This window comes from Aythya marila (assembly GCF_965140915.1).
Source record: "Aythya marila genome assembly, chromosome: 2".
Taxonomy (NCBI): domain Eukaryota; kingdom Metazoa; phylum Chordata; class Aves; order Anseriformes; family Anatidae; genus Aythya; species Aythya marila.
The window spans coordinates 130422313-130448824 of record NC_139043.1 but is presented as its reverse complement, the minus strand read 5'-3'; the positions used below and the strand labels follow the sequence as shown (position 1 = coordinate 130448824).

The following is a 26512-nucleotide window of genomic DNA, read 5'->3' as shown; positions in this document are numbered from 1 at the left end:
CAAAGTGATATCTATTCTGTAGCTAAATTATTGGTATAGCATAGCAGTAGTAGCAGATACAAAGAAAGATGAAAAGTTCTCATCCTGGCAGGAGACACACAAACTATCAAAAAACCTTAGGCATATGGCTAATGACATCTTAAATCTGGAAGTTAATACAGCTCATGTTCTAAGTACTTATGGGTTCCACAGATTCCTGCAGTTCCCCTACAAACTCCTAGCATTTCTCATTTCTTCACCTGTGAGCTTTGTTTACTTTTATTTTTTTCCTTATGGAAGAAATGAAATTATGTAGGGGGAATTCTTCTAATGCAAAAGGCATAGTATATGTAGAGCATGGTTTTATAATTTTAAAATGTCTAAATAAATGATACGTAAGTCTTGAAGTTCAATTAGTGAGAAAAAAATAGTTTTAGTTTAATTTTATTTCTGTACTTTTGTCCAAAACCAAACCTTTGAGTGTCCACATCCTTCTGAATTACATCTAACAGTCTTCAGTTAAAAATCCAGTGTTTGTTAATAGGACAATAAGAACCAATATACAAATCTAGGGCAAGCAGATGCTTAGTGAAGATAGATTTTAGCTTCTAGTTTCCTAGAGGTTAGTGTGAACAATGAAAAGTCTCTGAGATTAAACAAATGGCATTCATTTAGTTTATTTTAAAAGAGTAGAGTGACTCACATAAGAGAGTTCTAATATATAAAAGGCTGCTGCAGAGGGGAAAAGAATAATTAGTTCCCTTCACCAGGTAAAAATGAGAAGCTATAGGCTTAAGTTACAACAAGGGAGATTCAGTTCTGAGGCAAACCTCGCAGAGGATGGCAAAGCATTGTAATAGAGAGGGAAGTGGTGGAGCCTGTTGTCTTGCAGCTGTGTTTTTCTGTGGTTACCGTAAGAGGTTAACATGGCTGTCAGATTGCTGCTGAATAAGGAAGCTTCAGAAGCTTCAATTGAAATAGTGGTATTTTATCTTCCTATACTGTATAAAGAAATGTGAGATATCACTTATTTTGGAGTCCATGCAGTGTCTTTGTTAGCATCCCAAAGATTATGTGTTAGAAGGATGCACTTCACTAGTTCCTTTTTCCAGGACAAACAAGTTCCTCAAAATGATAGATTACTTGCTAATATTTCTGAAGTGTGTTAAGGCAGAGAGACATTTAATTTCATTACTGAGTGAGGGAGAAAGTCTTCTGGCCATAATTTCTTAAATAGGTTGCCTCAAAATTACAAGACTGTGAGAAAATTGTTTTAATTTGTTCTCCTGCTGTGGCTACCTCATTCTTTTCCTTTCTGATATTTTTGCCACCTTTATATTCTGGACTTAATTTTAAAGTTAAGTTTCTCTTTCCTAGTTCCCAGCTTTTGGACTGTGTACAATGGAGTCTTAGACACATATTTCAGTCACCTGGCATACTGATCCAAGGTCCTTCAAAATCCTTTAGTAAAAAATTGGGAAATCTGAGGAATGACACAGAAACCAGATTTGTTGTCTCTTGTCTTGTTTCATGCTGCACAATACTATAGAACACTAATAGCTTTTAGTAGTATCTGAGCTTGCTTTCAGGCATTCACTAGTTATTAGCCTTGGATGCCAATTAGTCTGAATTTTCAGAAAAAGGAACTTGTTTTCTGACTGTCCTCTGACTTTCCAGACATACTGTGTCTTTTATTTGCTATTTTGAATTGTAAGGGAAGAGCCAGGTGGTCTACTTCCTTTATTCAACATTAGGGAGTGATTATTGGGTGTCCTGTATTTTTAAAAGGGAATAGGCTCCTGCTGTTTCTGAGCCACCTCTTTTTCTTTTTCTCCTGTGTCTGCAGTGGTACTGTTCTTAATTCCAGTTTGTCCACTCCTCTGCCTTTCTTTCATGAGCAGTGTTCCCCAAGCCCTTTTTTCTCTCTCTTTCTCTCCTTACACCCTTTCTAATTTAGGTATCTGAAACTTCAGCTTCTGGTAAATCTGGTAAATTGTAACCCCATACCCATCTCCTTCAGTTTGCCACAGTAAGGATGTTTTTCAGTGGTGATAAGTGGTCTCTCAAGCCTACCAAGGAAATTTTTGTGCCCTTAACACACAAAAGAGAACTTTATGGAAAGCCCTACTGTGTGTCTGCATACCAAATTAATGCTGGCAAGAAGGTGGCATCAGTTTTGGGAGCAGTGATATGCTGCTCAGAATTATTTTTCTTCCTAAGGTGATCATTTGTTTTAGTATATTTTGACATTCTTCTCGTTTTTTCTTTAATGGCTTGATGAATCTCAAAGTAACCCCATCCTTAGATATATTATTTGTAAGTACTAATTCAGAGGAACTCTACAAATTATCTTGAAATCAACCCACTCTGCATCAAACTAATTTGTTACTTTCATGGTTACGTTTCCACATATTATATCTTGCCAACCTTCCACCCCAAGCTGGCCTTTCAGAGCCATCCTCCAGTAACGGAAGGAAAAGTAGACTTCCAGCAGAAAATGACACATAAGCTAAATAGTGTGATGACACAAAATAATACAAAATGTAAAGTTCATAAGTTCATCCTTGAAGCTGAAAAGTGCAAGAGGTCAGGAGAATACAAAATTGGATGTAGCTACAGATTGTAATTGTTCAGTTTAATGGGAAATAAGAGCATCATTCTATTAAATATAATTCTGTTCTTATTCTGAAGGGCTCCTGTACATAGAGATAGTGTGAAGGTGACAGAGGTTAGGCTACATCTTAATGCTGTCTGTATTGTGTCTCCCCATTGTGCAGAGCTCACAAACATTTTTGAGATTGTGTATGTCTCTGGATATGTAAACCTATTTAAATTAGAAATATCCAAGTTTATAACCTGAAGATTTCCCCTATCTTTAGTGCTGGTTTGATCCTTTAATTGCACTATGCCAAAGTGAACTTATAATTCATGTTCACTGCGTAGAAAAGTTAAACATGACAACAAATTGTTCCATCTTGGGGTACTTCTCTGGAAAGCTTAGGGTGTTTTTTAGATATGTAAAATGGAAGTGAACCACAAACATGATTATCTTTCTATGGACAGGACTCTGCAAGCTAAACTTAAGGTTGAAAATTGCAATTGCATGGTTTGGTGTCAGGATGTGTGTAAACTGTGTGTATAAACAGGTAAATAACCCAGCAGCGTTGTATAAGGTAGACAAAGCCCATGGCACACTTATAAGGGGAGAGTAGGTGGATAAAATTTATTAACGTAACAATTCTGAATCCATGAATGTGATAGATCTGAGAGAGGTGACTGAATTTCTTAATTCATTTAAGAATGGAAAAACTGATTTATGGGGTTGCATGTGCTTTCTTACTGTGGAGAGTGAAGCTAAAGGAGGACGATTTAACCATTTCTTGTGTAGTGGCAATATGTACACTTTTCATTGTAGTGAGTAGTTCTACTCACATGAGAAGCAAAGACGTTTTCAAAGATATATCAGTTCTCTCATCAGCTTAAAAGTCTTACACTGTGTTTTGTATAGGCTGGATTTTGAGAATGCTTCAAAACATTAGGGATAACTGCAGCTACTCATTTGTGAAACATTGCCTTAAGAGGACAGCATGTTGCAGAGAGTTTTTCCAGGTGTACTAAGACATTGGCTGTAATCCACACAGCTTTCAGTTATTTGGACCATGCCCTCTCCTTCTTACTTATACACAATTATGAACATAAAGAGTTGGCACTAAATCTATCTGGATCTGAAAAGGAGGATCCTCTTACCAGGGAGATTCCTGTAAGTGTGCACAGACTACTCCTTCCCTCTTTCCCAGCCACCTGCTTTGCTTATGAATATGTGAGTTTGATATTCATTCTGGAAAATGAATCTCTTCTCACCCTCTCTTTCATATTCCTTGAGAGTAGAGAACAATGCAGTGTAACTGTGTGAGAGCTATTGTGGATTTATTATAGTTGGTAAATATTATTATGTATCTGTTGGACAGTCAATTATATGTGGCATATATTGTAGATTTTACATTTTGCCTGCTTTACATTTTTTTTGAAGTGCCTACAGCAAGGGATAGGTGGTTAAGTTGTAACTTCAAATAAATAAGTACATTAAAAAAATAATTGAAGGAGGCAGTTTCAGATAATAAAGAGAACTGGCTCCTGGGTAAAAAACACTGTAAGTCTGGGAACAGCAGAATCTTTAATAAAGGAGAAGAAATGAAAGGCCCAAAGAATTTCTTCTCTGGAAACAGAAGGAAAAAAAAAAAGACAAAAAAAAAAAATCCGAAGACCCAAACCTCCAATAAACTAACAGGATTTAACAGGATTTATGCTTGATGAACCAGAAACTTCATTATATATCATACAAAGCTAATTACAGGGGAACACTTTATTTACCTCTAATTTCTATTTAATAGCCACTGCACTTGTCATTGCAGGTATGGTTACAAAAGTATGGCTACCTTCCACCAACTGACCCCAGAATGTCGGTGTTGCGCTCTGCAGAAACCATGCAATCAGCTATAGCTGCCATGCAGCAGTTCTATGGCATTAATATGACAGGAAAAGTGGACAGGAACACAATTGAGTAAGTAACTGGTACTGAACTGCTCTTGACTTTTCTGTTTCAGGAAGAGTAAAATAGAAATGGAAAAACTATATGGCAAATGAAGTAGGGTGACCCGGATATCCAAATAGCATTGCATATTCAGATGGGGAGCAAAAATGTTTCTGCCTCTCCTTGACTTCTTTTATTTTCATCTTGTTCTGTTGTATTTAATAATAGGAGATAGTCAGCTGTCAACTGCTGCCTGCTTTTGTGCCCATGATTCTAAAGAAAATGTTTCAGGCTTAATTAAAGAAAAGGAAGATTATCCGTGTAGAACTGGAGAAATCTTTTTGAAACTGCCAAGAATTCACTAAATGTTTCACAGTGGAAAATCTTTAGTGTAAATTTCCTTATCCTCATTACACACAAAGACATACAAAAGTTAGCACATTCCACTGGTTCATTCATTTCATGGTTTCCAGTAACAAAAGACCAGGTGTGCTAATTTTCACGTGCAGTAAAACTGGATTAGTTTTGCATGCCCTTTGCAATTCTGGTCATGTAAAGGAGGCAGCATATGATTTTGCTGAGAGACTAAACACAGCCAAATGCTGTAGAAGGGAAGAGATTGAAAGACTCTTCCAAATGGCTCTATGCTATGACAAAATTTAGAAATGTGCAAAGATGCAAAATAGAATGAGTATAATAGAAGATGCAAAATAGAATGAGTATGAAGAAAGCTTATTTGAGGCTAGGAGTTGAAGTGTTGGACTCATTCCAGGTAAAATGCAATGAAGATAATCTCATGATTTTAGAAGAAGTAACTTTACCTGAAAAGCAAACAACAAAATAACACTATAGAACAATAACAAAATAACATATCCAGCATTACTTTATTGACATGCGTTTCTACTGCTTCTCAAAAATGTTTTGTTTTGTTTTGTTTTTGGGGGAAATCCTCTTTAATTTCCCACTTACTAGCCTCAATCTGATGTCATCTTTTGTTATTCTTTTCTGGCAAAGTAGCTGACATGAATGATTATTCAATCATTTATGGTTTAGGGAAGAGTCTACCTAAAATGCTGGCAGGATTGGAAAAATCATTTTATTCCACTGGCACATGCATTATTGCATTGAAAAGCAATAAAGGAAAACAGATTTTAGGGCTGCCCTAAAGGGAGGTGAGTTGATCAGACATCCCTCAGTTTTGGAATTTAAAGGACCTTAGAACAGGCATTGCAATAGCAGTAGGCTCAAGAAACGCCCTGTGAGAGAGCCATGCGCAAAGATATGTTTATGGTCCAGCCTGCAGGTTGTAAAAACTGGGCTCTTTATTCAACTTGTGATTGATCTTTGAGGGGAGAGTGCTACTACACCCAGCACTAGTAGTCTTATAAAGACACATTAGTGGCAGCTTTGTAAGAAGCAATATATTTCACTAAAAGGAAAATGATCTGTTCAATTAGCAGTACAGAGAAGCTAGAAAGTGGTAAAAGAAAGGAAAAGGGGAGGACATCTCTTGCATCAGTCAGCAAGTTAAAAACAAAAACTAAAACAAACAAACAAAAATATTTAATTGCAAAAGGAAGTACTTTATGTTTTCTAAACTGTGCATGTTGGGCAGCATGCCAGAAAGATTGTCTTCATTTCTTCTGTTAAATAAGAGACAAAGAATACAGCAGTCCAAAACACCCATTTTATAGTTTAGTGGGTCTGAATCTTCCAAACACGAACCTTCCATTCTTTTGATACATAATTTTCTTCTCCACAGAAAGAAAGACTAAAGCATGGTGATTCTTAGGTACATATAATTAATGCTTTATGATTTCCATGTTTACTTACACATTTGGAGTTGTATTAACTTGAGCCAAGTTGGGAACAAAACTGATTCTTAAAGACTTGTCACATTTGCATTGGTCTTGAGAAAAAAAAAAAAAAAAACAAAAAACAAAAACTCATTAAACTAAAGTGTGCCCTCAAGTTACCATCAGTTAACAGCACTGAATATTCTAGTGAGAAGTGGCGGCATAGCAAAGGATATATATTTTTTTAATTGTTCATTTATGGCAGTGATTTGTAAACTTTTGAAATAATTTTCACTTTTGTCTATATATAAAGAGAATACATACTCTCTTTTGACTGGAAAAGTTTGACAGTTTACCATTTGCTTCTCTTTGATTTTTATGTTATAATCTCATGCAATGCTGGGATTACAAAATAAAGACTGTAGCAGGAATCTCATAGAAACATGTTCTCATCTTGTGCATACCTGCTTCTTTAGCATGTCTGGAGAAGAGATTACACTCTGCCTCTTAGTCTGCAGAAGGATGAACAATTAAAAGAAATTACTGTAGTAATTTGACAGGAATCGACTATGGGAACATGAGCAGAGAAATAATGTCTTGCAGCAGCAGCATCAAAGTCTCCTGGAGGAAATTTCTTATTCTGAGAAACAGTTAATCCCTTAATGAGTATTTTGGCATGCATAAATATGAACATCTTGCCCCTACTACTCACAATTCACTTGTTTTTGCTGTATTTTTAAATTTGTTTCCCAAGTAATTTGAAAAAACGATACATGTTTATTGCTGGGGATATGGAAATATGAGTGGTAGAAATAGATATCATCATAATGACATAAAAAATGAGGGACATTCTGAATAGAATTATTAGAATGGAAAATGCAGACAAAATACTCTGACATTTGCATGGGGTGCAACAATATTTTACGCAACTTGTTCATATATTACCAAACCGATCAATGACAATGACCCATCAATCCAAAAAGAAAATTATGAAAATGGACCCTTCTTGGTCTTTCACATTCCTGAAACAAACATATGAAGCAGAGGAAGAGTAGTTGCTGTCTTTTCTTAAAACTTATACATGTTTATTTTCAACATGTGTTTTGCAGTTTAAAGGGATACATTACAAACCTCTTGGTATACAAATAGAATGGTAGTATATAAGATGGTGAATAAATCTCTGTGATAGTAACAAAGCATTCATTTTATTTTAATGTCATCCTTTACAAATAGGTGGCAAATGTGGTCACTTTAGTTCTCAGATGAACTTATAACGAAAGTTTACTTTATAGGTTATAATTAAAATATATTTTATTTCAATGAGCAGTGAATGATAAATTTTGAGCTGTTGAAATCATATCAGTAGTCTGTTCTATTGGTTGTTTTGTGTTGTTTTGTGTGTAAATGTTGTTTTATGTGAAAAATGTATATATAAATTTTTGTTGCCTCAGCAAACATTCAGTGCCTTGCTGAGAAACCATCCTCAGTAAGAGTGTTGAAATACCTTACACCATTTTTTAACTGTTTTCTGTTACGTAGAGGAGTGCCAGTAAAGTCCTGTAATGATAGTAAGAAAACAATAGGGAAGAGTAAAAACGTTTAGAAAACATCTCTCTTCACAAGAAGTTTCAGGGTGCCATTCAGAAGTTAACTGAAATCAGTTTTTCCAGCCACTGAGTCAAATTGGATTTTTGGTGTTCTCCCTTTTTATTTTCCTTCTGTGGTATTAGCGTTTGTTTGTTTGTTTGTTTGTTTCCTAAAAGACCACTTCCAACCATTTAGTTTCTCTGACTCTCTCTCTATATAGATACATATATAATAACCATTATACAGCTTTGATGAGGAATAAGCAGGGAAAATAAATAAAAGGTAGCTTTTTTAATGTTTTGACTGCTTTAAAACAAAGTACGACTTTTCACAATTTTTCCTGAAGGCTTAAGAAGGTGAGGAGGGAGAAAGATTTTCTTCCTCTTATCCCTCAAAGATATGATAAGGCTCGAGTAATGAAAAGTTAATTTTCATTTCTCTCTCCTGGAGAAATGTTATAATTTTGATGCATATTTTTATTTTAATCTTTTCAAATTTTAAGTGAGTCTAAGCTGTTTTAGTTCTCTTGACATATATAGCTCTTCAAGCTTTAAACTAATGGACCTAAGAGAAGAATTAGATGTAAGATTTATGCCTACAGATAGAGTACATTAGTCACAATTAAGCCTCTTTATTGAGTACCAATAAAATATTAATATTGAAGGGCTGCTGCATAAAATATTTCCACAAGTTCGGAAACAAACATATGAAGGAGAGGTAGGCAGTCATCACCAGTGTGCACCTTTTAAAATAAAATAATATATATATTAAATAATTAAATTCTAACACACAATCAAGAACATGGGAAGCATTGATCATATTATGCTATAAGTAGTATATTCAGAAGAAAATAAAAACGAATGTTTTATACATCAGTTATCCCTCAGATGGAAGAGCACGTAACACAGTAAGTATCCACAAATTTCATGAGCATTAATGATTACGGACAGAAGCCTTCCCCACAGTCAGAGTAAGACCTGTTAATGTTTAAGAAACTATTTTTAGCATTAAAAAAAAAAAAAGAGAAAGTGAAAATTATGTGCCAGAGATTGTTAATATTTTGCCTCATTTCTGTACTAGAAAGGACTTGACTCCATTACTAACAACTTAATACTTTGTTTAAAACTCCGACTGCCAAATTTAGCTCAATTAGTATCTGGGTAATAGAGCAGGTGACAGTCCAACACTTCAGCTGCATTAAACAAAGAAAATTACATCTTTCCTGAAATTTTACATGAAGATAACTTGCTGAAAGCTAGTGAGCCACTTGTGCAAAGGCTTCCATTTACATTTACATTGGGATTTATGCTGTGTACAAACCACAGTCCCAGTCATTGTATAACCAACAGTAAGAATATCAACAGGCCACACAGAATGACAGCATGGAACATCCTGTGCCCATTCTAACAAGGATGAAAGCTTGACAGGCTGCACAGCACTTCTGATAGGTACATGCCACTTCAAAGTCAATGGAAAAACAAATTGTGACTGCTTAAATTTCAAAATTTGTTCAAAATTTGGAACTATTGTTTTGTTTAAAATTGTTTGTTAGTATTTCTAGTAAAATAATATTATGTTGAATTCTGAGTCCATGCTATCTACTAGTCTTGTTTTGTTTGTTTGTATGTTACTTGTTTGTTTTGGTATTAAATCTTAAGCATAAAACATTTTATACTAACTTTTTCTAGAGGAGTATTGAACTTTGGAAGTAACTTGAAAGCTTGTTTCAGTAACAGCTTGTTTGTTTGTTTTTATTATTATTAATCTGTGTGTGTGTGTGTATGTGTTTCTTTATTGCTTGCTACTTTCTTTTGATGTAGTGCTGATCCTGTGAAAACAGGCTGAGAGAATTGACATTGTTCAGCCTGGAGAAGAGAAGGCTCCAGGGAGGTCTTATAGTGGCCTTCCAGTACATAAGGGGGAGCCTACAGGAAAGCTGGGGAGGGACTCTTTGACAGGGGATGTAGTGAAATCCACGGATTTATGAAAACAAGTGTGTCTGATTTCACTGAAATTCAAATTTCATCATCCCATCTCTAAAAAGTCATTCCATATGCAATATAGTCTGTCCCGTAGTAGTAGTTATCAAACTTACAATATGCATCTCATTTCTTGAGTACAGAACTGAAGAATCAGTGATTTCATTGAATTATTTACTATACACATATATATACACTAGTACTATATATATGTATATATAAAAAATAGTCCTTTGCACTGCAATCATTCCACATTTTCTTATGAACAAAACAAGACAATTTATTTATTATACATATATTTAACTAAGAATACCTACAGGAAAAGATTAAATAAATTGGCTGGTTTCTTTTTTTGTTTGTTTGTTTCTTTAATTATTATTTTTTTTAAAAGTTTTGTTAACTGTACATATTTTAAAAAGTATCTATATTCTAATTAGATGAAATTTCAAGTGACTTATCATCCATTCATAAAGCTGGTGTGTGCATATATTTACAAAACAATGCTTAAATGCCAGTTTAATGGTCAGAAATTCATCTGTGCAAGCCTGAAGAACATTACCGTTGTTGTGGTATATACCATAGGAAAACTGCAGCTTTCACATCAGTAATTATCTGGCATGAGTAAAGTCAATGAACTGGAAAAGTATCAGGGGAGTCTTATACAATATAAGTCTTTTACTTATACAATAAATGTCTTTAATCTTACTATCATCCTGGTTGTGCTGCAGATATTCAGTTCACATAAAATCACCACTTCTGCTGAGTTTTGTTACTTCTAATCAAACTAAAGCGTTTATACTGCAAGTAAGAAACAGTTCTTTTAGTAACACTTCTGTTGAACTTATTCTTTTGAATAAGACATCATTGTAATTTTGATAATTTGGAATGCTGACAAATTTGAGGTGTTTGAAATATATGAATACTTTAAAACTTTGAAGGCCATTGCAAAAACAGCATTTCTGTTGAAAGTCTAGTGCTACGGAAGTGGTTGCTTTTGTTGTTTGTATATTAGATATTTTCAACTTGATTCTGTGCAGAACTTTAAATATTCTAAGCAGAATTCTTGTTAGATATCTCCACTAGTTATTTACAGTTGTGAATAGAGCTGGTACCCTTCATTGTGTGGAAAGACAGTGACATACATGTAGTAGGAACATTTAATGAAGATCTTAAAATTATTATGATGTTAGAATGTTTCAATATGTTGAATTAAAAAAAATAAAAATCTGGCAGTAGTAACTAATGATTTGATTAAATTTGTGTATGTATACTTTAACTTAACACCTCCAGTAAGAAAGCCAATAACACAGATAAGAATTACTTTGAATGAATCAGAATAAATTACTAATTCTGAAACACTTATGAAGTCTTTGTTGAGAAGTTGTAGCAAACGAAGGGGAAAAAAAAGGGGTGTGGGAATAAAAACAAATAAATTTGTTTCTGAATGCCAGCAGACGCAATGAAGCTCCACAAAATATACATCTAATAGCAAGATAACTGTTCCTCTTGTTAGTCATCTTTGCTTGTAGACACAAAATTGATCATACTCTAACTTCAAAAAAAAGTTTGATATCTTTATTAATTGAGTGCAGTGATTATGATTTTTCTTTCATACTGTTTCAACTATGGTGCTGTTTCTTGCAGCTGGATGAAGAAGCCTCGATGTGGTGTGCCTGACCAAACACGAGGTAGCTCTAAATTTAACATTCGTCGGAAACGATATGCGTTAACAGGACAGAAGTGGCAGCACAAACATATCACTTACAGGTACTAAAAATACTAATGTAGATTTATAAATCTCACTAGTAGCACTGAATTTTAATTAAAAGTAAATATGAGGTTCTGAAATATTTTTCAATGTTTCAAGAAGTTTGTTATTAATATGTGATGTAAAAATGCTGATTTGAATACCTCTTGGATAAATACATATGTAGTACCTAAGAACCAGGGGATTTTCCTGGATTAAAATTGCATGCATTTAGTAAGCACTAAATTCTCAGAAGCTTTCAGCATCTAATTCACACCCAGTATGTCCTTAACCTTACCTTACAACCCTCTTGGCAGCTTCTCAGAGAACATTTCTCTGAAAGTAGGAGCACTCTAATGAAACTGAGATCGCTAATTTAGAGTATGTAAAATAGGTTATTGAAGGAAGTCAGTCTCCGTAAAATGTAGGTGCCTACAGGTCTGTTTTGAAGCACCAATGAATTTGATTACATTTTGGTGAGTCACTGACCTAACCATTTCCTGCTTACCCAGCGATGAGTATAGGGATACATGGGGGCTGTACATCTTTGTAACTCATGAGTCTGGCACATACTTTACACAGTATATTGCCTATTCTGTAAAATCTGATCTTTCCAGGGAAACTTAGATCCATACAGCGTACTTGCCAGAGTTCTGTCAACCAAAGTAAATGTCATGTATGTAATGTAGTATGCATAGTTTGTCAACAGACTGATTCCCACACAGCCTGTTTGAAAATTTACACATCCCTTCTGTGATTTCTGTACTATCTAACAAGAGTAAGTTACAAGGGATAAACCTGTTTTTAAATTCACTGACTGTTACCTTTATTCATAACCCCATATAAGCATAAGATTTTAAGTACATAAGCTCTAATGGTCATATAGACTGATCTTCGTAGAACTGAGAAGAGAGTTTTATTAGTAACACTATATCAATTCTATGGCTTATGTTTGAATTGTAGAATTTTATTTAAGGCATTAAACACTGATATAACTTCAAGCAATAGAGAACTGACTACCTTGTGATTAGTATGTTGCACTGGCTTATGTTCTTTATTGTTAATGTAACAATAAAGAAATAAGAAAATATAATGTAATAAGAAAGCACTTCTATCTGCATTTTAAAATTTAAACATAGCATGTACATGTATGCATACATATGAAAAGAATTCATGGTCATCTAAAAATGCTTTTTTTTTTTTTTTTTCCCATCTCATTTGTACTGAGTCCAATTTTCTATTTCATTACAGGATTTTTTACAACAGTCTAAATCTTACCACTTGTTTATCTTCCATCACCCAAAGCATTCATCATAATCCCAAACAAGGGTGCCCAGTTTTAAACTATGTGGCAACTATCTAGTAATCTCTCTCACTTTGAGGAATTTATAGCAGTTCTTTACCTCCTGCCTTCCCTTCCCTCTTGTAAAATGTTCAGTCTCTCATTTTGACAGGACCTCCAGTCAACAAGAGCTTTAAAGTGAATAAACCTGTAATACTTTTGTAGTGAATTACAGACCAAAAGACATTTAAACTAGAAAAGCCAAGTTGCCTTAGAATAATATATATTATATATATATATAATATATATATATTATTTTTTCTGAATATAGGAAATTCAAAGCAACTAACAACAGGAAAAAAAAAAGAGAGAGAAAGAGAAATAAAATAGAGAAATAAAATTTATCCCTTCTCTCCACTTATTTTGTCCTTCCTAGTGGTTCCCTGCTGACAAGATTACAGTTAACTCAATGACCCTTTAAGTTACTTTGTTCCCTTAAAATTTTGAACATATCTCTACCATCACGTCTGCTCCATTTTTCTTGGTGCTAGTCTCTTTGTAACCTGCAGATTTCCAGCTGCATTGTTTCTGACTAGTCCAACCTTGTAGTCTTAACTGTCTAAGTTTAGGAACACCTCCAAAGGAAGGATAATTTCTTTTTCATATCAGTGTCTGCTACCTCTTCAACTTTTCTGGAAATAATAGAACAGAAACACAGAATAAACAATAAAAAAAAATGCCATCAATCAAGGTAGGGTTGTGAGACACTGGAACAGGTTGTCCAGAGAAGTTGTGGATACCCCATCCCTGGAGATGTTCAAGGCCTAGCTGGATGGGGCCTTGGCCAACCTGATCTAGTGGGTGGCATTGCTGCCTATGGCAGGGGGGTTGGAGTTAGATGATCCCTTCTAACCTGAGCCATTCTATGATTTTATCATTCTGTAAGGTTATCTTATCGTAGCACTTCACTCACCTGCTTTTCTGAACAGGAAGGTTAACTGCAAAAAAAAATGTATTGCATTGACACTACTTGAAAAAGAGCCCAATAAAGATGAGCAGAACATGAACCTTAACAGCAGCTTATAGCAGGTTTTCTTAGAAGTTTATTTATTTATTTATTTATTTATTTATTTATTCTTTTATTTTATGTTTTTCTGGGGAGCTTTGACTGGGATAGAGTAAGGCAAACTTTTCAAATGCTAGATGCTTATTTCTAGAAAGTATTTAATATAAAACTGTAAATGTATAAAGTTTTGTTGGGCTCTGTGAAATTCACAGATGTAGCGTTTTTTCTATGTATCGTCAAATTGGTGCAACTCTGATGCTGAGGGGAGCACGCTGAAGGAGTTCAAAAGCTACATTTACCACTTACTATCTCTCTAGCTAGAGGATATCCTGGATGCTGGATTTAAATGAAATAATTATCACTTTAGGCAAAATATCAAACTATTGTTTGAAAAAACAGAACTGAGATCACATATAAATGCATTTTAATCTGTGTCTACTTGTATTTTCAGTCTAGATTTTTTTTTTCTCTTTCTTTCTTTTTCCCCCAAGAATTGTTCCTGGCACCTGTTAAATTTGAATGATTAAATGTTGTTAAGAATATTTTTCCCCTTAGATTGTCTCTGTAATCACAGATAAGGGGATCAAAATGGATACACATGCTACTTATATCACATTTTTCCTGCATTTCCATGTTTTCAATTTGTAATTTTTCAGGCTAGGAAATTCAGCTCAAATATCAAGATGGAGCTTTAAATAAATCATTTACCAATATCATTTGTGTTAATTGCATCCTTTCTGGCCACATATTACAGTTTTAGCTTAGATGATCATTAGTCTTAGACAGCCATATATCTACAGTCAGTGTCAATATGCAGAATTCCAATATTTTTAATGATAGCATGGAATGGATATTTTGCTGCATTAGTTATACTTTCTCTCCTCCAGGGAATGCAGCTTTCAAATTATTTGAACTGGTGAATAGGGTGTTTTTTTAAGAATTCCTGTTTCTAATGAAGTTACACAGCAATAGTAGTTCTTGTATCTGTTCTGTGTGGTATAGTTCATGCTTGCATACCTTATAAACATTATTTATACTTATGTATTATTTATACTTCTCCTATATTCTAATACAACTTTTATGAAAGGAGAAACAGAAAGTGATTAACCTTTTTAAACAGCCATAAGCATATAGGACTAGTGAGAACTAGCTCCATTACAGAACAAGAAAGATCTTAATGGCAAAGTCTTGTCTCTTAGTGTTTTAGACTGTATCAGATTACAAAACAATCTCTGACTGAACATAATATAGATTGAGAGAAGAAATTTATGAAACCTATTAAGGGATTTTTTATTTTTTTTAAGGTGATATTTACAAAGACACTTGTAAGTCTCTCTGAAAAAGCAATCACCTTCTCTGTTGCTAGGGAAGTAAATCACCCAGTATTTAAAAGGAGTAAGGATGTGAATCAATAAACCACTTGTCTTTGTAAAATAGAACATGAATGTTTATATGCCTTTTTTAGGCATATAATTAGATAGAGAATTATTGAATATAAAGTCCTCTTCATCAGAAGTCTGGGCATACTATTCATAATTTTAACTCTAGCACTAAGAGAGTCAGTCATTAGCCAATTTTTCAGATTATTCAGCCTGCAGAACACTTATACAAATAAAATTAGAGAATGCTCTCTGAAAACTCAAACTTTGTGTTGAATTAAGACCCTCATTTAGAACCTTTAACATTTTAAAATAAAATAAAATATCAATTTAAAAGCTATTCTGCAGCTTTATTCTTCTTTCTTGAGAAAGAGAAAAAAAATAATAATTCATAATAATATATATAATAATAATAATAAGTTCAGCAATATATAACATTAATTTAATTGGTAGAGAAAGCTTAACTGCAGATGGTCAGTGGCCTTGGGTCAAACACTAGATTAATTTCTTCTTCCTTTCCCAACAAGCTGGATTCATCCTTGACTTCAGCTCCCCAAAAAGCAACAAAAGATGAAAGATTTGGACATGCCTACCTTTATGCTGTCCAGTTAAATGAATTAATGCTTGATGGAAGCTTCAGTATGTAATGAAAGGTCCTATATGTCTTGTTAAAAATATACCATATTATTACTACATTCTGAATGACCCACATTGTGTGGAACATGGAAAGAAAATTTTCTTTGAAGTTTGAAAGTCACACTGAAAAATAAGACAAAGCTGAGTTAAGAAAGACTTTAGAAAGTATTTTTGATTTACAGTAGCAACACGTTGGATTATAACATAATATTACTGCCACAGAGGACTATTAAGAACATATTTCCTAAATCAAGGAATTGCATTCCTTATTAATTCAAGTTGTCACTAAGAATTGTGTATGCTGAATCTCCTTGATTATATTTTGCTCATGAATGAAAAAGGGCAGAGCCATCAATATTGAAATAAGAGCATATGTTTTGTGATGGGATGATTTGCATACTGTATTTTTTAAATATATGGTTATTTCAGTGTCTAGACATGAGCATATTCTCTTTCCTTTAAAAGTAAGTAAATAAATAAATAGTAATAATAATAATAAAAACAACAGAAATAAGGGATAAACATTCTCTGTGTTTTTGTTGTTGTTTTCAGAGATGATGAGAAGTTTCTAACTTTAATTAATTTTTGAGTAACTGAAACATCTGAAAACCAGTCTTCAACATGGAAGCAATATTCTGTGCTTTAATTCAGTTGTATTATCTTATGCCTAAGTAACATTTTGAAACATGCCAGAAACATTTACAGGACTGGCCTGTATCATTTTTCCCAACATACACACGAGGCTTACAAGGCATTAAGTCAGTGGAAATACCCTACCATGTGCTCTAGAACTTTAAATTTCAAGTCAGTAGCCAAAATCTTTCATTGCTCTCTATCAAAGTACACACAGTATCACAGAAAATGGATGCAGATTTGTATTGGGAAGTGATACTTGTAAATGAGGAAAGCAAGCTGACTGGCATGGGGAAGAAGTTCTTAGGGTTCTCTGAAAACAGATGTTTTTATTTGACCCACATGTGTGTTCTTATCATTACCACTCACATGTTTTGCTGGAGCTCTGGTGACTTGTACTTGCATGCTCTAGAAAAATAGGTATTTATACTAGGGAGACTAGTTCTTTTCAATAATGAAATTCTCATAAACTATTATAGACTACCATAGAGCTTCATATCCTGAGGACTAAAGGGCCAGGGATCCTATGATTACTGAAACTAAGCATTAACTTTCCTTAATAATCATGGATGCAAAATTACAGCGTAAATTTTAATAGATCCTTGTGTATTAAACATTCTTTTGCCATTATATATGTATTTCCCACAAGCTTTCAAAAAGAAAAAGAAAAACAAAACCAAAAAAAAATGTGGACTTATAATCAACCTTATGCTACATGGGAAGGTTTCTGGTATTTACCTTAGTTCTGTTAGTACCATTATAGGCAATGTTTATGAATCTGAATAAAATAAAGTACTTCCGTTCCTACCTGCTGATTTAGGCATATATACCCCCTGTTAAAGCTTGGTGCTATCTCAAAATCTAATTTCATAGCCGTGATTCTTTCCCTTTTCTTAAAAAACAGTTAGCTGTGTTATGTACCTCAGCATTTCTAACCACTAAATGTAGAAGTAAAGGCATGTAAAGTATACGTAATAAAAGGTATATAAGGTAATGAAAAGTCCCAATAACTGTACTTGTGTGAGAGAATTCCTACTTAACAGTCAATTAAGCCAATTAGCCATGCTTTTGCACAGTGTAATTTAAATTAAAATGCTTTTCACTATATGTACTTTAAGTGTAAGCCCTTTTCAAATAAAATTTATCTCCATTGTATAATATGAGTTCTCATTTCTTTTATATTTGACTACTTCAACAATTCAGAAATAATAAAATCCTTAAACATTAATATGTTATAATTGTAAATTATTTTTTTTGGTCTTGCATTTTATTCGTATTAATTAGTAGTAAAATATGACATGGGTCACATTCCTGTAGAAACAAAGTATTTTAATAATCTTAGCTTTGTATCTTGGAAACCTTATCTTTGTCACTTTTCAGCTCCTTTTAACAAATTATAGGGAGAGTATTGTCCATGAAACAGAATAGCCAAGAGAATTATAGATGTGGCAACAGTAGGTTGACTTTTATTGTGATCACAGAACAAGGAGATCAAAAGCAATATATCTGACTTCGGCTTAATCAGCTGGAGCTGGAGCTATATGAATCAAGATCACATTTTACATGTTTTAAGGTTATAGCTACAAAGAGTTAGCAAAGTGAGACTGCAAAGAAGTTGAAGCTAAGAAAACCCACATCAGTGAGAGATTAATGAAGTTACTTGATGGAAAGTGCCTGTAGATAAATGATGGCACAAAATGCAGTATACCTTTAACCAGAGGTGATCTATTTGTTTCAAATAGGAGTAAGACTGGGATGGGAAAAAAGGAAAAAAAAACGATAGAAGAAAACCTTTTTTTTTAGGTTTGATTGACAGCAATGGCAATGTGAAGCTAATGTTTCAACAAGTTATTTAAATTTAAATTATGTTTCAATTTATTTTATCTTAACTGCTTCATATCAATTATAGATCTAGAAATGGCTGACTACTTCATATGGATTACAGACTGCATGTTTTTACCTATTCAGTTAAATTTCCTGATCTTTTTTCTTCTGTACTCTTTCTTTCTCTAGAAAAGAGTTTCCCATTTGTGGGAAAATGGGAATTTTTCCCCAAATTTGGGGAAAATCTTAGAATGTTTGAAAGAAATGACATTGTAGAAATATTATCTAAATGTATAGTTAATTGATATATTCATGTTCTAGAAAAAAGTCCTAAAAAGTCCTTAAAAAGTCCTCTTGCATCATTATAGTTACCTAATAATTTCAAAAGCACTCATTAGTATCCAGTGTAATCATAACAACAGGGTAGTAAGATATTGTTAATCCTGTACTCTGGATTTACTGCACAAATGAGCACAGAACCAATTTAAGAACAGTATTTATTATATTTGGGGAAGAATAAAAGTATCAAAGTCTACAGGCCATGAAGGAGTCTGTCACTGAGTTATTATAACTCTTGTGAAGACTGTTTCTGCTAAGGTAAGCAATAATGCTAAGCTTTATGCAAAAGTATTTGAGCTTTATCTAGCATTTGCTGAACTGTCTCTTGGGTTTTAGTTTGGTCAGAAGTGTTGATTTTATATACAGGATCGTAGCAATTTATGTGAAAGATATAGTGAGCTGCTCTGAGGACCATAAGAAAAAGAAGGAAACAGTGAAATTTAATGGCAAATATGTGATTCTTAATACACTGTATTTAATTTTCAGATGAGTGATTCTACACAGTCATGTGAGGTATATCCTGACAGCCTTACGAGGCTCCTGAAGCTGTTGCAGCCAAAAATCTGTCACTGAAAGATGGAGAATTTTTTGGAGGCTATTTTGGGTGAAGAGGGGGAGGAGTAGAAGGAAAACCCAAAGCTTTTCTAAAATCAAGAGGAGACAGAATTTCAGAATAGCAGTCTTCCAAACAAGACTCTTCATGTATCTGTATAAATACTACTTAAACATGAAAAGTGGATATCACTGATGATTTTTTTTTCTTTCTTTTACAAGAGATGGATTTAAAAACTACTATGACTAAAGCAACTGCAAGGTTGAAAACAATGTTTGCGTCAAGCAGCAATAATAACCACAAAATACTGTATTCAATGGATATATGTCTGTGATTATCTAAGAATAACAGCTTTCAAAATCTGTGCAAAATATCAGTCAGTATACTTGTTTGTAAAAAATGGCATCTAAAGAAATATTTCAACTTGTTTTCCTTTTACTTACTAAAAAAATTCCATTGGAAGGAATTGCAAGTACTGTCTTCAGCTCCTTTATAAGGTTTCATTGCAAATCAATTCAAGGCCATCACTGGAGATTTCTCAGTTGAATTTCTTTCCTGTGAAATGATCACTAGACAGAGAGGTTATGAAAGCAGTTCTTAGGAAATACCATTTTCTTATTATGATGGCTTTTGGCTTGCTATGTTACCACCTTGCAATAAGAATAAATCTGGGTTGGCATGTCCCCAAGTTTTTTTGAGCCACGTTATATGGACACATTGAGTGTAAGATGCCTAGCTCCTCTTTTCATGTTACCAGTGACAGCAACTACTATTTTAGGTGACTCCTATCTTTAAGATGTAGAGCCACGTGAAAAAAGACCACATAAGACTATCTGCTACTGAAGTGATATGTCTAAACCAAAGCCTTTTAAGTGATGAGCCTTAAAATCCCTGATAGTTGATACATTGTATGGATTTATTTTGTTACTACCCCTTTGAAGATCAACACCATGAAAGAAATGTAAAGTTGTTTGGATTTCATATCTATATTCTATGCAAGCTTCCCAGCCAGAAAACTTCCACACTGGTGTTACAAATAGCATTAGAATTTGCCCTTTTAGGATTGAACTTGACTTGTATTAAGCCCATTAAAAAGGACAATCATTTCTGGAAATATTCCTATATTGGAATAAATACTGATTTATTTAATTTCTTTAGAAGCTACATTTTTCATTACAATCTTACTCTCTCCGGAAGACCATTTTGGAAGCCAGAAATCTGTCTTTTTCTAATACAGAACGTATGCTCTGAAAAATATTTTTTATTGACAATGACTCTTGAGATGTAGAATACTATTTCAAAAGTAATTTGATAGCTGAAGCTCCTAGAAAAAGTCCCCCACTATAGGTAATCACCCATAGTTAATGTGTGTGAAACTAGTTGAATGGCTCAATTTTTCATTTATAATCAATGACTAAAACTTAATTCTGTGCACTGAAAAGCAAGAAAATGTAAAATGATGAGGTTCAAAATGTGAGTCAATTTCTCTTAGACCAAACAATTGATCAGTTTACCACCAGTAAAAAATTCCAATCTGTTTTTATCCAATCTCTTTTCATCATTTTTACTACATAAAAAATAGCAGTTTTGCTACACGTATTCTATTTTCTATAAAAACCTGTTTATTCATTTGCTGTATATGCAGCAGCACAAGCTCTAATCCCTCAGTGAGCTGTGCTTGGGACAATTTATGTGCCTTACAGAGTACACTGTAAAATTAGACTAATGCAAAATGTCATCTTCATTGTAGTGATATTCTTAGGAAAGCAGCACATTAACTGTTGTTAAGTTTCTGGTAGTGGCAGTGTAAGTGTGCTTTTGTGAGGTGTTTTCATTTAGTGCTATATGGCATTCTGGTTGTGAAAGAAATACTGTACATTCTCAACGTGTGGGTAGGCTACAAACTCCAAAACATCTTAAAACATCTTAAAAAAAATAATTCACAAAGTAGGGAGCTTTTAGAGAGGGGTTCTGCAGGGCCTGATACTTGGCCCAGTGTGTCCAGTAATTTTTAACTACCTGAAAATCAAAACAACACTAATCATAAAGTTACTGATGAGTCAGTACTATGAGGAATACGTAACTGTGAGGAAAGGTGTTGCTAGCCCATCACGCACCTAAGTACCACACAGTTGTTCACTCACTCCTCCCACAGTGAGACAGGGAAGAGAATCTAAAAGATAAAAGTAAAAAAAAAAAAATCATGGGTTAAGATAAAGACAGTTTATTAGGTAAAGCAAAATCTATGTGCACAAGCAAAGTGAAACAAGGAATTCATTTACTACTTCCCATTGGCAGGCAGGTGTTCAGCTGCTTCCACAAAAGCAGATACTCATCAAGCATAACAGTTACTTAGGAAGACAAAAGCCATTTCTCCAAATGTCCCCCCTTCTTTCACCCAGTTGTCTTTTATTTCTGATTATAACTCCATTTGGTATGGGATATCCTTTTGGCCAGTTTGGGTCAGCTGTCCTGGTTGTGTGCCCTCCTACTTCCTTGTGCATCCCCAGCCTCCTCATTTGCAGGGCAGCACAAGAAGTTGAAATGTCCATGAGTCTGTGCAAGGATCAGCAACAACCAAAAACATTGGTGTGTTATCAACAGTGTTTTCGTCAAAAATCCTAAAACACAGAATCCTCTAAAAACATATGAGCCTCTAAGATGAAAATTAATTCTATCCCAGACAAAAGCAGGAGAAAAAGGCATACAAAGCAATCTGAATCACAACATCTACATTGTGTAGGATAGGGCCAGGCCCAGGTGTCAGGATTTTTCCTCTCTGAGTGGTATCTGTGTGGCAGGACTTTGTAAATCTGACAAAGTTCGTTTTAAAAGAACATGATGAAACTAGAGGAATTCAATAAGTATTTTACATACTATATATGTAAAATTAAATTAGACTTGAAAGGTTTGCTTCCATTTTTATAAACTTTCAGTATCATATAATCAAGTATATGAATCTTCTCAGGCTGACTAGTGAAGTGTTTGTGATCTCCATCAGCACATCGTGTTGTATAAACTTACAGAAATCTTACATGCATTCCAGAACGCTACTTCTAAAACTTGTGATGGATGGATGGATGTTCAGCAAAGCACGTCAAATGAAAAAAAAAAAAAAGGTGCATTTGATTGCAGCAGTTTCAGTACAGACATAATAATATAAGTCTTTGTTGTGCGCATGAATTGAGTAAAAATTACAGAGGAAATTGGATAGGTCTGAATCTGATTATTGGCAATCTTTTCTTGAATTAAGTAATAAATTTAAATAAAGAAGGGTAGTTTTCTTTGTTTGTTTTTAAGATAATTCCACTGTAATGCAGTTTAGTTCCATTTTGAACTCAACAGTGATTATGACATTTCTTTGCCTTTTTTTTTTATGTGTGTGTGTAACTGTATATGTAGTAGAGACCGAAATTTTTGTTTAACTTTTTATGAATTAGCATAAAACTGATTTTCTATAAAATGATTTTTCTGACAAATTCCACAGTTTTATGAAACATTAATAAACGCGATCAGATTATTAAAGAACATCTTAGCCTGTTACAAAATAGAAAGGCTTTATTTGTGATAAGAAATTATCTATCCAGTTCCAAATGAAACAAGAACCATTTTTGAGGCTTTGTAAAAATTGGTTGGTAGTCACAGTATGGAGCTCTGCTATTGTTAATGGGCTCACTAAGAAGTTAAAAAATCATTTAACTGGAAACATTTGAAGCTTTTGATCAGAAATGACATGCCATTCTTCAGCTGTGATGTATTTGAATTGTGGTCCAGGAGGTAAGCACTCAGTGGCTGATTAATCTGGTTATCCCCCTGTTCAGAATTTTTTCATTTAAAAATATTTTTAATGTTCTACAAATAAGATTTTTGTACTGCTCAGAATAAGTCAGCTAACATATAAGGACAACTAGTGTAAAGGGCTAAACGAATTAACACAATAATTTCTCACCTGCTTGTTTAAAAATACTTTTCTTAAGGAATATAAAACAACACTAATATGTTTTATTAAAAGCTCTATGTTTTTAATAATCTAGTGAAAAGTGGATGTGAGCAGTGTCACTTACCACTCTGTAAAATTTAATCTATTTACTCTTTCTCTGTTTCTTTCAGCATTAAGAACGTCACTCCAAAAGTAGGTGATGCTGAAACTCGTAAAGCCATTCGCCGTGCCTTTGATGTGTGGCAGAATGTAACTCCTCTAACATTTGAAGAAGTTCCTTATATTGAATTAGAAAATGGCAAGAGGGACGTGGATATTACAATCATTTTTGCATCAGGTTTTCATGGAGACAGTTCTCCCTTTGACGGGGAGGGAGGATTTTTGGCCCATGCATATTTCCCTGGGCCAGGAATTGGGGGAGACACTCATTTTGACTCAGATGAGCCATGGACTTTGGGAAATCCTAATCATGATGGTAAGAGAAGATTTCAATTTAAACAAAATAATTAATATTAATTAAAGCATCTCATGAATTTTCAGCTATTTCCATGCTTCCCTGTCCTTAAGTCACATAGTTTTCTACCCTAAGTTTATGTTGCTTTAGAAATATCTTCAGTTAATTGGTCTATTAGGAATCTTCAATAGAAAGTTTCTGTCTAAATGTAACTCAGAGCGTGAAGAAGTGTTTCTCTTGAAACACATTAAATTCTTGTTAGGAACCCTTGTGTTAATTCAAGCATTGTACTGATGAGTGTTTACATAAACAAGTTGCATTTTGTACTTGTTGGCCATATGGATTTTATTTAGGTTTAGGGAAAATGGAATGTTCATTAGAAGTGATATGAGAGATTAAGAACGACTGATACTTCTCACCGATACCTATCTGTATAAAACCTAGTCTTCTGTTTTACTTAATGGTGATGCAATAGTAGCATTTAAAGTCAACTCTTAAGGGTGCTATTCCAAGAACAGAATTAGTGCTTCCCAATAACTTTTGAACCTTTTTTTTGGAACTCATAAGAGAAAGCTGGGGAAGGACTCTTTAGCAAAGAAGGTAGTGATAGGACTAGGAGTAAGGGTTTAAAACTAGAAGTTAGATTTAGGTTAGATATTAGGAAGAAATTCTTTACTCAGAGGGTGGTGAGGCACTGGCACTGGTTGCCCAGAGAAGCTGTGGATGGCCCCTGATGGTGTTCAATGCCAGGTTTGATGGGTCTTTGAGCAACCTGGTCTAGAGGTAGGTCTCCCTGTCCATGGCAGGGAGTTTGGAACTAGACGATCGTTAAGGTCCCTTACAGCCCAAACCATTCTGTGATTCGTAATTACTTATTTAAGTTGTAAATGCCTCAGAGTTAAAGAAGTTACTACAGTTGGTACATCTAAAATTTGCTAAGTGAAGACTGCAGATACTCTTTAATGATACTATTTGCAGAAGAATAATATGGCCTTTGCTGAGCTCCAAGTTCATGTGATTAAATTACTGTTATTATCTAATAAGCCTAATTTAAAGCTATCTCTGCAGAACAGTATCAAGGAAAAACTTTTTTGTAGACTTATTGTGCATTTGCTGCTTTGGCCCCAGTTGTCCTAGTAGATCTCTCTAACTCATTTCCATAGTTTGAGAGAGTCTCTTCAGCAAACAATGACATATAGAAGACATACAGATGCACAAAGAGGATGCTATTGGTACACAAAAGATGATAAAGACGACAATTAAGTGCAAAACTGTTATATTTGAATGTTAAACCAAATTTGTGAACAATTAAGGACTTTATTTAACTCCTTTCTTTCCTCTCTTTTTCATCTTCTGAGTCTAATTCAGAGTTCTATGTGTACCAGTATTTGTAGCCTTGTGCTTACAACAAAGTCTCAACTTAATAGTTCAGGGGTATAAATAGGATATTGTGATGATTCTGATGGGAAATACTTGTATTGTGTAAGGGTCAGTGAAGCAAGAACAGTATACTGCATTGTGGAGGCCTTTAGTAGCAGAATGGGTTCAAGAAGCTTATTTCCTATGGACTGAGCCCCAGATTCTTATCGGAGCAAAACATATTGCACTGCTTATATTTGCCCTCCACAAGCTCAGATCAAAGAAACAGCAGTGGGAGTCTTCTGTTTGTGCAGCTCAGGTAAATAGTCACAGCATTGTGAGGCTAAATGAAAGTGTTCTTATGAACTCTGTGGGAGACCAACACTGCACATAATGTTCTATCTTTTTTAAGTTATTACTTAAGCACACAGGAAAATCTACAGACGTGTATGTTGAAGGCAAGGTGTCAATTTAAAATGTGATAACTCCTTTGGAACAGTTCCACATATGGATACTTTTAGTCTCTATGAAAATGTGCGACCTTCTGGCTATCTTCTTCTACTCTAACTTAGATATTTTTCAGAGTGCAAAATGACATGCATTTCTTAATGTGTTTTCTTGTGGTTGTGTTTTGTGGAATAGTTGTCAAGAGCTATTTCTTGTATTAACTCATTTTAAAATATCTTGAAGGAAAAAAGTAAGTGAAAGTAAAATGATACTATCATTAAAACTGTGCTTTCATATATCTTAGAGGACTGACCTTTTATAAGAAAATTTTTGTTATCTATGTCATGAAGTGCCAACAGGTATCACAGGAAATATGTTTTGCAAGTGTAATAACGTACTTTGATGTGCTCATATATCCTTTTTGAGGGAGTCAGATTTCTGTTAAAATGGGATAGTCAAGATAGAAAACCCAGTTTATGACTGCAAAATTTCTGCAAAATACATTGAAATTAAATATCTTATCAATGTAAATATTCTGAAGAATTTTGGCAAATTCTAGTTTCACTGTTGAAATTGTATGTACATTGGATCTTAGGTCATAGTTATTGTCTAAATGAAAGTATTACGTGATTGTCAGCCTAGAAATATCAACCTAAGTACAGTTGATATATGTACTCAGAGTTGCTATTTGTCCGTGACTTCCAGTTATCAGGTAGGCCTGTGCTGATGATCTTACTGCATTAGCTGATGATCTTACTGCATTAGCTTAGGTCTAGGAATCCTGAAGGAATGTCCACATTTTTGTTTTTGTTGTTGTTTTGTGACTGGAAAAAATCTCCAGGTGGAAAAAGAAGACAAGCATGCCATTTGGGATTGACAGGAAGGAAAGACTTACAGCTCTCTTAGGCTCCCTATCATCTTGAGCTCAGTCTCAGAACACTGAAAAGCAGAAGGTTGAAAAATATCTTTCTGATCTTAGCC

The 26512-nt window shown here is 34.1% G+C and overlaps 1 protein-coding gene across 2 annotated transcripts in view; it reads left to right on the top strand.

The window, feature by feature from the left end:
* The window catches only part of MMP16 (matrix metallopeptidase 16), a 185529-nt gene that overhangs the window by 88694 nt on the left and 70323 nt on the right, over positions 1-26512 (top strand). The window contains exons 2-4 of one of the 2 annotated variants that reach the window (XM_082754834.1): positions 4392-4540; positions 11517-11639; positions 23442-23746. In XM_082754834.1, coding sequence (XP_082610960.1) covers positions 4392-4540; positions 11517-11639; positions 23442-23746 — 577 coding nt within the window. The remainder of the gene's footprint in view (positions 1-4391; positions 4541-11516; positions 11640-23441; positions 23747-26512) is intronic. The other variant, XM_082754835.1, reaches the window with a different exon arrangement.